Source organism: Gymnodraco acuticeps, unplaced genomic scaffold (genome assembly GCF_902827175.1).
Source record: "Gymnodraco acuticeps unplaced genomic scaffold, fGymAcu1.1, whole genome shotgun sequence".
NCBI classification, from domain to species: Eukaryota; Metazoa; Chordata; class Actinopteri; order Perciformes; family Bathydraconidae; genus Gymnodraco; species Gymnodraco acuticeps.
Window position 1 is genome coordinate 1,171,761 of NW_022990938.1, and position 12,417 is coordinate 1,184,177.

At 39.9% G+C, this 12,417-nt stretch overlaps 1 protein-coding gene across 1 annotated transcript in view; it reads left to right on the forward strand.

Annotated features, from left to right (window-relative positions):
• Positions 1–12,417, forward strand: part of dock4b (dedicator of cytokinesis 4b) — a 91,494-nt gene that overhangs the window by 40,204 nt on the left and 38,873 nt on the right. The window contains 8 exon segments of the mRNA XM_034234303.1: positions 1,595–1,701; positions 3,864–4,017; positions 5,252–5,349; positions 5,515–5,598; positions 6,574–6,674; positions 7,620–7,701; positions 8,758–8,928; positions 11,165–11,354. Of these exon segments, the coding sequence (XP_034090194.1) occupies positions 1,595–1,701; positions 3,864–4,017; positions 5,252–5,349; positions 5,515–5,598; positions 6,574–6,674; positions 7,620–7,701; positions 8,758–8,928; positions 11,165–11,354 (987 nt within the window).

Consider the following 12,417-nt stretch of genomic DNA (forward strand, 5'->3'; position numbering starts at 1 on the left):
TGTAGAAATATGATTAGCAGACACTCAGTTTCAATTAGGGCAAAACGGAAAGCTCAATTTGTAGGAATATGCTTTAAAATGACATCTGTTTTTTGTACTCATCGTGCAGTTACTGTTCTTTTGCTTGGGGGAAGCCATGTGTTGTACCCAAAATAGTGCTTAAGGTGTGCATCAGCATCCAATACTCTGTTTTATTATAGCTGATTGTTTGTTAATAGGTAGGTTCTTCTGTCATATTTACAAAAAATGAAACAATTTGTACTATTTTCCTGTATGAGCAGCTATTTTTTTCTTTCACTAGACGGTTTAAAGGTCTGCCAAGCTCAGCTAAGCCTGAGTCTCACACAGTGCCACTTAATCTTTCCTAATCTCCTAGTGCCCGAGGCGAAGAGGTGTTATAGATAAGGAACACCTGTCCGAAAATAACCACACACAACAAAAAGCAAGAGTTTGCAGTCTTCGGTCTTGTAGGCAACAACTTTCCTTGTATTGTATTGTCTGAAAACATAATGATGGCAAAGCAAGACAGAAATAAAGAAGCCGTGGTGCGGTACATTTTGTTGATCATATGAATGCCGTGCAACTTGTGTGTTCTGCCCCTGGGAGACTGGACACACACACACACACACACACACACACATACCATGTATACATCACTTCAGGGGACATTACATTGACTTTCATGCATTTCCTGGAGACTTATCCTAACCTTAACCATAACCAACACATGCCTAACCCTGACCCTTACCCTAACCCTAATCCTAAACCTAACCAAGTCTTCACCCTAAAATTAATGATTCCCCTTATGGGGACCTCCATTTTGTCCCCATAAGGGAGGCGAGTCCCCACACGTGACTATGTAAACAGATTTAGGTCCCCACAAGTATAGTAATGCTAGGCCACACACACACACACACACACACACACACACACACACACACACACACACACACACACACACACACACACACACACACACACACACACACACACACACACACACACACACACACACACACACACACACACACACACACACACACACACACACACACACACACACACACTAACCCAGGCCTAGATGCTGTTTAAAGTGGTGTGTTGCAATGAAGGGACATAGAAAACTTTCTGGCGCTACACTTTTCACTTCCCGCTGTGCGCAGATTATCACATTATTGCTAAAGCAGCACTTAAATCGGATTACATATGTTCATGATGCAAATTATACCCAGAGCGTCCGGAAAGCTGCTTAAAAAAACAGCAACCCGCATTAATCAGGCCCTCGAAGAGTAACTTAAAAATATCTTATTTTTGCTTCCTTGATAAACATTTGCAATGAGTTTCTAACCTGAATTGTTTGCACTGTTGTTTTGCAAGCTTTATTTCCTTATGCTTGTGTTTTGCTCCATGTATAAGCAATCAATGGACTGATTTTAAACCATTGGATAATAAACAAACTGAAAGCTGAGCATCAGTTTATCTTTTTAAACGTATTGCATAACATTGAAAAGAATCGCAACAATAGTCTTGTTCCTTTCACGCAGTCTGGTGTATTTTGGACTCATTGCCGTGTCCATGTGTTGTTGTGTGACAGCTAAAGACAAGGGAGAGAAGAAACTGTTTGGATACTCCTTTGTTCCGCTGATGCAGGAGGACGGCAGGACGCTGCCAGATGGCAACCATGAGCTCATTATCCACAAGGTAAACCTTCAGACCCTCTCCTCAAACACTTTGAATCACAAACATGGCTTCAGATTGACTTTGTGCTTTACAGGGTATTTGTTGCTGGCACATATACAGACTCTGCTTAGTTGCAGAAAAAATCCCCTGGATGTAAATATGACTCTTTTTTTAAGCAATGGGATGGGATCATTGAATTGCCCCTTTTGTCTCTTCTTGTCAAATTGGTACAGTATATTCCCATATATAGAGAGAGAGTGATATGCATAGTATGAACATTTAAGATACTTTGCCTTTATCAGTGTGCCATTCTGTCCATTTTAAGGCCTTGATATTTAAAATAGAATATCATTTAAAATATAATTGAACTTAGTTTTACTTCAGTTTCAGCAATTTATACAAACATTTTCACACTTTTGCCTATTTTGTTTACTTTTTCCTTTAGCTCAAGTCACATAGTCTTTCCACATGTTTTAAGGACAGGAAGAAAAAAACCATATATATTAATATAAATAAAATACATCTTTTAAAATAATTATAATATTATAAATATATATCGGTTAATAAATAAAAATTTGGGAAGAGTGTTGGAGATACTAGTATGACTGCCTGGGGAAATTGGATCGCTTCACTATACTAGAACAGCAATAGCAGGACCTTTTTAATATATATATCTTCTTGAAGTCCCAGCAAATATGTCATTTATTTTTAATCTGATAGATTGGGTCAGGTGTTATTATTGTGACACATTTAATTGCTGATGTTGGTAATAGTAGTCTAAGTAATTTCCTTGCTCTTCCATCAATGCCTTCAGGTATCACTCCAAATAGAGCCACCTTTTGGTCCTTTATTAAATATTGATGGAGCACTTAAATAAGGGCCTCAAATTCCTCTTAGCTTAGGCTACCACCAAAGCATAAAGATATAGTTATATATAATTTATAAAACTAAATATTTGTTCACAGTGGATGAAAGGCAAAAAAAGGTCATTCAGTTTGTTGGTAAATTGCAGCTTGGTAACCCACTCACTGTTTTGCATCACACAGGCCTACTTCGGACACTCGTGTGTACAGTATGATTATGTGAAATAATTTACTCTGAATTGCCAAATATTGCCATTGTGTTATCATGTCTGCTCACGTAACATGTTCAAGCTGTGTGTGAATGTATGTGTGTTTGCCTGTGCATGAAAAAGAGACATGTGGATCAGAATCAGAATACCTTTATTCGTCGCACAGAGGGGACATTTACATTGTTACAGCAGAAAAGAGCCAAAGTCAGTTTAAAATGACCGAAGAAAATAAATAAATAATTAAATATAAAATAATGAATAATTTACAAAATACACATCATTCATACTCATTTCATTTGAGGAACAATCTCTTTATTTCTATTTAGCATGTGTGTTTCCTGCAGACCTTTTTGCATACACTCACACACTGTTTTCACACAATTTGGTTTTGCAACATCAAAGCAAATAAAATGGCCGGCATCCCCAGTTAAGAGCTGCTGTACTGCGAGACCGTCCTGGGTGTAATTCAGAATAATTGCAGACTCCATGGATTTCCTCAGCTGCAGGCGAAGGGTGTGTGCGTAAACCTCAGGCTCTGCAGAGCACAGGAAAGCATGCATACATTTTATTGGCAGCGAGGCAGAACAGTGACCAAAAGCATCATTATCTATCTTCCTGGTGAAGTATTTTGAACATCATATATACAAAAAACAACTCTTTTCATTTGTATTTTCCCTCTCAAGTGTCCAGATTTAGTCCTACCGAACGCCCCTAACCTGCCAGTTTTAGAGGACAACCCTGTGTGTTCCCACCGTTGAGAGGGGGGGGGGAAAGGTTTCCGTTTTCATGCCAGATGGAAGTTTCTGAAAAACTCAATGAAACTGGCATGGCCTAGTTTCTCCTCAGACCCAAAATAGACACCGTAGAATCAGTCCAAACTGTGTGGAGGCTCAAAGAGGCCTCAGCAGCAGCCAAAAAGGCAGCTTACATCCCCAAAATGTGTGATTAATTAGGTGCAATAGCTTCATCTCTCTCTATTATTATTGCCTTACAACCTACGACTTCTGATAATGTATAAAAGTCTATGAGATTTTTGTAGCATAAAATACTTCCTAATCTTCAGTACCAGGTAACACATGAGTGTTTTCCCTTCTTCCCTCCTTGTTCCCAGTGTGAGGAGAACACCAGCCTGGCAGAGTGCTCTCGGTACCTGAAGCAGCCGTTCTCCAAGGCCAACCTGCCGTCCAACAACCAGACGCTGAAAGGCACCAAGGAGTCCTTCTGGATCACCAGCTTCCTCTGCTCCACCAAGCTCACACAGAACGGTAAACTACTAGCAGGGATTGACATTTTGAAACTCAAACTCTAGCCCCATTTTTTATTTGACTTTGGATGGATGGAGATATAGATGGATGTACATACTGTAGATAGATATAGATTGGTCTACACATGATACTGTAGATTGTTGTACATGTAGATATAGATGGATGCAACTAGATATACTGTAGATAGATATAGATAGATTTACATAGAGATAACGATAAATATAAATAGATGAACATATAAATATAGATATTTAGATGGATGTACGTGTAGACATACAGATATAGATGAACACTCATGTAGATATACACAGATAAGGATGGATGTACATATAGATTTAGAAAAATATAGATGTACATATCGATATGGATAGGTGGAAATATATGAATAGAAAGATACAGATGACTATAGATAGAAATAGAACCTATAGATAGCTGGAAAGAGTTAGGTAGATAGATCGTATTACGTTCATGGCTGTTTCTATGTATTGTCAAGGTGTTTTATAAAACATTATTAGGTTACCAATCCATGCTGTAAACCATTATTCATAGACTAGTAAGTACCATGCGTTAGTGCTAAGGTATACATAGAAATGTTCTTTCCAAAGACTGTGACTTCAACACTTGACAAAAGGCACAAAAAGCAGTGAAATGTCTTGTATTTCAATTTCCAATTGCAAAGACACAATCACTGTTGTACCAGAGTTGAAAAACAGTGATAACATAAATCATGTTTAACCTCATTAAGCAGACAGTAGAGTGTATAAACAGAACAGCTACAGGCACAGTTCACTTGCAACAGGCTGTTCATTTCCTGTATACGTTTGATTGTGTTGCTGAATGCATTAACAAGTATTTTAGAGTTTTTGATTTCAAAATGTACTTGACAGATCTGTGAAAACATTTGTCATGCCCTCAAACACATGCACACACACATTCACTGGTGGAAAAAATGACACACTTCAGGTTGAACCAAATCCAAAGAGACAGCGAAAACACTTTCTTCTCCAGGCTTATGTTTTATTCATACATGTGTCTGGGGACCTCGGCTCAGGAAAATGACTTTTTATCCATCCGCACTCGAAAATGTCATCATTTGTTTGGATTCTGTGGAGTTTTGGGGGCGATAATTGAAGGGTGGTGTGATGCTTTGTGATCCACATAATCCTGCATTTCTGTATCTCCTTAATTTCCTGTTATGGCTCTCTACATCTCCCTCTTTTCGTCTTTTCTCCAGGAGACATGCTGGACCTGTTGAAGTGGCGAGCGCACCCCGAGAGGATCAACGACAGCCTCTCCAAGCTGAAGGAGATCGATGGCTCGGAGATTGTCAAAGTAGGCGCGCGGAAAAACGATTCTCTGGGACTGATTTGCTCGAGCTATCCTGGCATTTGTAGTATTGACTGTTTCTGATTTGATTTCAGTTCATTATTGAAGGTCAGGTTGAGAATATGTTCGAAAACTGAAGTTCATTTAAAGCTCATCTCTCCCTTTTTTCAGTTTCTACAGGACACCCTGGATACTCTTTTTGGGATTCTGGATGAAAGCTCTCAGAGATATGGACTCAAGGTGTTCGATTCCCTGGTAAATCATTTACTAATTCCCATAAATTGTCATAGTAACTTGCTCTCATAGTGTTTTAGAGAATGATCTGGTGATGTAACGCCACGGAGAAACCAATCTCCCCCCGGTCACGCTGCACTGCGCCGATAGAGTGAGGCCTGTGATCGATCCATTCTCTCTCTGCATCAGTCTCACATTGACACATGAACACACTCAGCGTGGCGTTATCACTGATACAAAGGTCTCGTCAGTTTGTGATTTGGAGATCAATCCAACGAGACGGACATGTGGAGTTATCTTCTGTGGTGGACCAATTCAGCGCGTCGCAAAACAATAGGGATACATGGAGGACTTTGAGCAGCCACTGTCGAAATGTTTTCAGCTCGGATGTTTTGTCAGTTCAATTTGTATTCTTTCTTTCAAATCTCACATTGTGTCCTGATTCCAAATGTTTTAAGTCCAACATCGTGCTGGAATTACGTGAGGAAGTTAGGGTCCAACTTAGAAATGGGCTTAATCTTTGTTTAGGTGTTAAGGTTTTCAAAATGAAACACAAGCGTTGAGGTGTTACAGTTGACTCTGCACATCAGAATTGTTCTCCCACACACTCCTTCTATAGACACTTTTCTATTGGCTACCCGCCAGCTAACCAATCAGAGCAGAGTGGGCTCTGGTTTCAGACAGAGGGTGATGCAGCACAGGCAGTATGAGAAAAATAAAGACCTTTTTGATCATTAAAGCAGGGAGACATGTCAAAGCAGAGGCACAACATACAAATATGAGCCTGAAAACTAATGATGGTTTTCTAACTTAGATTTATCTTTTAACTAATCGCATACAATATTTCGATTTGATGGCATGATAGACACTCAGTGGGAATATTTCCCCCTTCATGAAGCTATTAAAGCTTCTTTAGGAGTGTAATACTTGCACAACAAATAATATGCTATGTCAAAGACTATTTTTCTTTACAATATCTCTTATTTTTCTTTCCAGGTGCATATCATAAACCTCCTCCAGGACAGTAAATTCCAGCACTTCAAACCCGTCATGGACACGTACATCGAGAGCCACTTTGCTGGAGCTCTGTCCTACAGGTATGTGACGTCTCTTCCTCCCAGGATGTGTCTGCGAGTCCATCAATGCTGCCTCTCAGATGCATTGTATTCTAATGACTCGCTGTGTCACATGGGCAGCCTGCGTCAGAGCTGAGATGTAGTCAACACGAGTGTGAATGAAATGCTTATGCTGCCCCCTGGCTGATGAAAGGGGGACATATATTCCTCCTCATTTCTCCTCCCATATATTCACAACCTGCTGTTCTCTTGAGCGTCTTCTTCACACTCTCTGTACCTGTTAGGATACCGTGCTGGCTCCGTCTTCTTCTCTTTTAAAAATGTGTTCAGGCTTTGCATACTCCCGCACGGATCATGCTGTCAAATCCATTCCCTTTTAAACTCTTTAATAAGCTATATTCTTTGATTCCAAGTGGCAGACCTTAATTTAATAACACAGCAGTTATTATAACTATCTGAAGTTGTTAATACGGAACCATCCAGTCCTAAAAGAATCCTCTCATTCAGTAATCTGACATATTGAAGCCACCCTTTTGAAATATCTCCCCAGATTTAAAGAGTTTTACTTAAGCAACAACAGATTTGTATTGCTCCTGTCTCTCATTTTAAGATCACATATATTAGCTGTGTCATTTGAATCAGCTGTATTCATGTCAAAAAACAGGCAAATGGTTGGAATTCTTTCTAATGTTGATGAAAACCTTCTGGGATTAAGGACTATTTTCAAAACACTGCATTGCCTCTTGACTTGCGGTCACATTTGTCTATAATCATTACATTCCAACTTATTGTTCAGGTCAATCAGTTCTAGTGATTCTTTCTAATAACTATTATCAAAGATTGTACAAAAAATTCAAGTTTGAATTTCCATTAACTCCAGAATGAATGCAGTTGCTGACTCCAGTGAGAAAATGTATGTGTGATATGCAGTAGCTAGGAGTGTGTGACTGTGTGTGTTTCCTCCAGGGACCTGATCAAAGTGCTGAAGTGGTACGTGGACCGCATTGTTGACGCAGAACATCAGGATCACATCCAGCAGGTGCTCAAGGTGAGGCGTCTTCTCGAAAACATGTACACACACAACCAGAGGGATGTTTTCCAAGGACACACACATATACACACACTCCATCAACTCAGTGTCCAGAAATACACACAGACACTCCCTCTCGCTGCCACTCCTGCTAATTCCTTCCCCTCCATTATCAGTGAATACATTGCTCCACCATGCCTCCCCCCTCCCACCCCCCCACCTTCTTATTCTATTACGCTGCATGCAGTTTTAATCAGCAGAAATGCCGTGCCGCCGGTGTTGGGAATCCACTCCACATTACAGTAATGAGTCATGCAGATGTGGCGTCAGAGAAGCCCCCCCCCCCCCCCCCCCCCTCTGTGTGTCCCATTTATCATTCACAGAACTCATCCTGCAGCAGAAGTGAATGGTACCCTGTCATGCAGTAAATAATGGATGAGTGATGCACTGTGTCTGTAGGGTCTCCTCGTATCCATACAGTGTCTTTTATTAGACTTTTCTTAGAGCATTTCCTTTAGACAGGTTCCATTTTAGAGCAAACATAATAATACGTTTAATTTATAAAGCGCTTTTGTGAGAAGTCAAAGACACTTTACATAAACATTCAATTCAAAATCGGTAAACTTTGAAAACATATAAAATTCATGTCACTTTTAAAGTACTGAGTTTAATCGTTTTGATAACAGTCGGCTTAAAACGTGTTTTAAAAAAAATCAATTTAGTTAAACTAATAACTAGTTAAACTAACTAATTATGTCTTTCATTTAGGAATGAACTTGTTGATTATTTTAATTATTAACTAATCTGCAGATTAATCGGTTGATCCCTCGTTCTATACAATTTTTGAAAATAGTTAAAAATGTCAATTTCTATGTCCTTACATATGAAAAAAGCTATAGTAAAATATAATATGTGGAATTTCCGCTTTTATAGATGACACAAAACAGTGACTTGATTATCAAACAAACTTTAACGGAAACACATTAGGGGCACAATTCAGTCACACCATTCTTTGACCATTTCCTCCACTATTTCATCACTGCTGATGACCAACAATGTCCCTCTGTCCTGCAGGCCAGCGAGTACATCTTCAAGTACATCATCCAGTCTCGCCGGCTCTTCTCATTGGCTACCGGAGGCCAGAACGAGGAGGAGTTCCGAGTCTGCATCCACGAGCTCTTCATGTCCATCCGCTTCTTCCTGTCGCAGGAAAACAAAAGCACCAGTCCGGTCGCACAGACACAGGTGTGTTCAGAACTCATGTCCTCAAATCCTCTGAAGTCCCCCGTACATCTGCTCCTGTCGGTACTTGCGCACCACATTATGTTTCCTGTCTGCTGATACTGCAGTTGTGATGGCTGGGAAATTGTCTGTAATCGAATGTCACGCTGCCACAGGGCCTGGAGTGGGAATAGAAGTTTCTGTGGCAGCTTTTCCATTTCCTCTGGGAGGTCTGCACAGCAGGGCAGCCGCCTTCACTGATTTGCACAAGCCAACCGAAACAAACAAGCTAAACACGCCAAATATAATCCTAATTACACGCCAGGAACAGATGCTTGTGTGGTCTTTGTTAGAGCACACTTGTTGGGAAATACTTGCATTTTCCTCCCTTCAGAACCTGTGTGTTGATCTACTTCCTTTTTATTTCCTACTCCATGTTCTCCCACTTCCTTTTCCCTTTTATCTTTTGTTTTGTACTCTCATTTCCCCCTCTTCTTTAGTCCTTGTAATCAAATTAATCCCAAGATGCTCTCAAACAAAACAAAACCTGCGTCTAAATGTGTGCGTTCCTTCCCTAAAGCATGTTAATATTTGATTTCCTTTATTGCCTTGTTGGCGAAGTGCCCTCACCCGGAACATATCTTTTGTTTTAGCATTACGGGGGAAAGTACTTCTCGTCTTTTCAATTACTCCCGTCAGGTTTTCTTTTCACAGCTTTTGTTCGCAGCAATTAAAAGGCTCGACTCAAGAGACTGACAGTCTTGTTTTAAAGCCTCCAGTCACTAATTATGTCAACTCACTTAAAGGCCACAGGCTTGAGTGCAGCATTAGATATTCAGGTTGTGGCTTCTCCATGCCGCATGAAAAGCTCCTCTCCATCCCTCCACTGACTCCTCATCTCCACTAATCGGCATTCTTAACAGAAGCTGTGGCAAAATGTAGGCTATGCTAATGCTAATCCATGCTAATCCGTGACTTGTCGCCACACACACACAGAAAACCCATCCACGCATAATTTAGTACCTACGGTTAGTTTTTGTCGGAATGATTTGAGTTTTTGAGCACAGAGAAATGGTGTTCTATTAATACTCGAGGCTGCTTTTTGCCACAATGACGTCTGATTATTATGAACTGTACTGTCATTTGGAGGTTGTGAACCGATAAGAAAAGTTGTTCCTCTTACCATGAACACAGATTGTTGGGAAACATTTATTACCTATGACATAATGATCATGTTCCATATACATCATGTACACATCAATTCATAGATTACATAGAGAATCATGTAATTCAAACATATGAAAGTACTACAATAAGACAAGATATACTTTATTAATCCCAAATCTGGAAATGTTTTCGTTACAGCAGCATGTAAAACTAGTATTGCACATAATAAGAAATTAAAAAAAATAGTAGAAAATACACAATTATACAATATAAACTTCTCAAAATAGAAGATAACACACAAAAAGTGACTGTGAAGATAAAAGCAAGTCAACTATCTGACAATAAAACACTATTGAAGGGTTAAATTATAGCTAATACAGTAAGTGGGATATTATTTACATTTAGTGTGCAAGAATTACATATTAAATCAAATCTAAATGTCAAATGTACAGTGTGGACTATGGGGCCCTTTCTTTCTCCATCGGCTCTTTTGTAAACAGCTGCCAGTGTTTTTATTCTCTTTCCTGGAAGAATGATGGTAAAAAGAAAAACAAAAGGGACATGGTGACTCTCCCGTCTCTAGATTTTCATTTTTCAATTGTGCAGCGACAGAAGTTGACAGGAAGGAGGAGCGTCAGACTGAGAGCTGCAAACAAGCAATCCCACCGGGGCAGCCTTTAAATTGAATCCGCATAATCCTGTCTCGGCCAGTGATTTATCGATATGTAGCTTTGTTTTCCCAACAAAACCGCTCTGTATAAACAAACCCTTACATGAATATGGAGAGCATGTCCTGACGGTAGCCTTGTCCTGCGCATTTGATCAGAATCTAAGTATTTCATCCAAAGCCCCTGAGGCGTTTAACACACTCCAGTTTTCCACATCATTGAGAAAAGTCATTAAATATACATTACGCAATCCTGATTCAGTGGCAAATGTATTGAAATGACTGCACACACACTATGAAACATGCATATTCATGTCTTGAAATGCTCTGTTTAGTATGATTTGTAGTGGCTGTTTCCAGTGATTCCTGTGTAATTATGGATGCATATTGCGTCCAAGTGATTGAACACGGCCGTGTGTTCTCCAGGCGGTGTTCCTGAGGACGTTTCCAGCGGTGTACGGCGAGCTGTTGAAGATCTTCACCATGCGGGAGGTGGCGGGCTTCGTCAGGGAGACGCTGGGCAGCCTGCCCACCGCCGTGCACGCTGACTGCCTGGAGGCGGTCAGGCTGCAGTGCATCGCCAAGACTGTGGAGAGCCAGCTGTACATCAACCCAGGTGAAGACCAATTACACACAGGCACAGTTTGACATGCATACATAGGTCGAGCTTGTGATTGCAGTGAAAACCCAATTCGGAAAGATGTGGGAACATATTACACAAATACAACAAAAAGACTTGCAGGAAAAACACAGAGGGAAACAAAAAAAAACATATAAATGTATCTGTAATGCAGACAATAATCAGCCATACAGTGTTTGTCTTGCATCGTGCACCAACAGGCTGTTCCATCCACCATCCAGTCCATATTATAATAATCGATGGCTCGCTGTTGTTCTTAATGAAGGCTGATATCACAGTGGGTTTCGTGAATTAAATAATTAAAACAAATTAACATAAACATACAGTAAGATGTTATATAAGAATGCTCAACAAGAGGATACAATAACATAGAATCAAGATATTTATATAAACATATGAGGTTTAAGTAAAGATGTCCAATTCACGATGAAATAGAGATAGATAGATAAATAAATAGAAATAGAGAAAACGAGATCGCGGATACAAGCGGTCGAGATGGGTTTTCTCCGTTTTATCCAGTTGAGGTGGTTCGGGCACCTAGTTAGGATGCCACCTGGGCGCCTCCCTAGGGAGGTGTTCCAGGCACGTCCAGCTGGGAAGAGACCAAGGGGTAGACCTAGGACCAGGTGGAGGGATTATATCTCTTCGCTGGCCTGGGAGCGCCTTGGGATCCCCCAGTCAGAGCTGGTTGATGTCGCCAGGGAAAAGAAAGTTTGGGGCTCTCTGCTGGAACTGATACCCCCGCGACCCGACCACGGATAAGCGGGAGAAGATGGATGGATGGACGATGAAATAGAACGAAATAAAAAACAATAATTCAAATAGATGTAAGAAGTTAAAGTAAAATGATGCGTGTACTTGCATTGTTCTACAGTATTTAATATATAACACATATGTATTTTTGAGAGTAATGTGTCATATTTCTTTTTTTTATATATATATATATTTCTATATATATAAAAATATTTATATAGATATATTTTTAAATATAAATCTTGTCTTATATATTTGATTCTATTTCCTCTTACTGTGTTTGTGT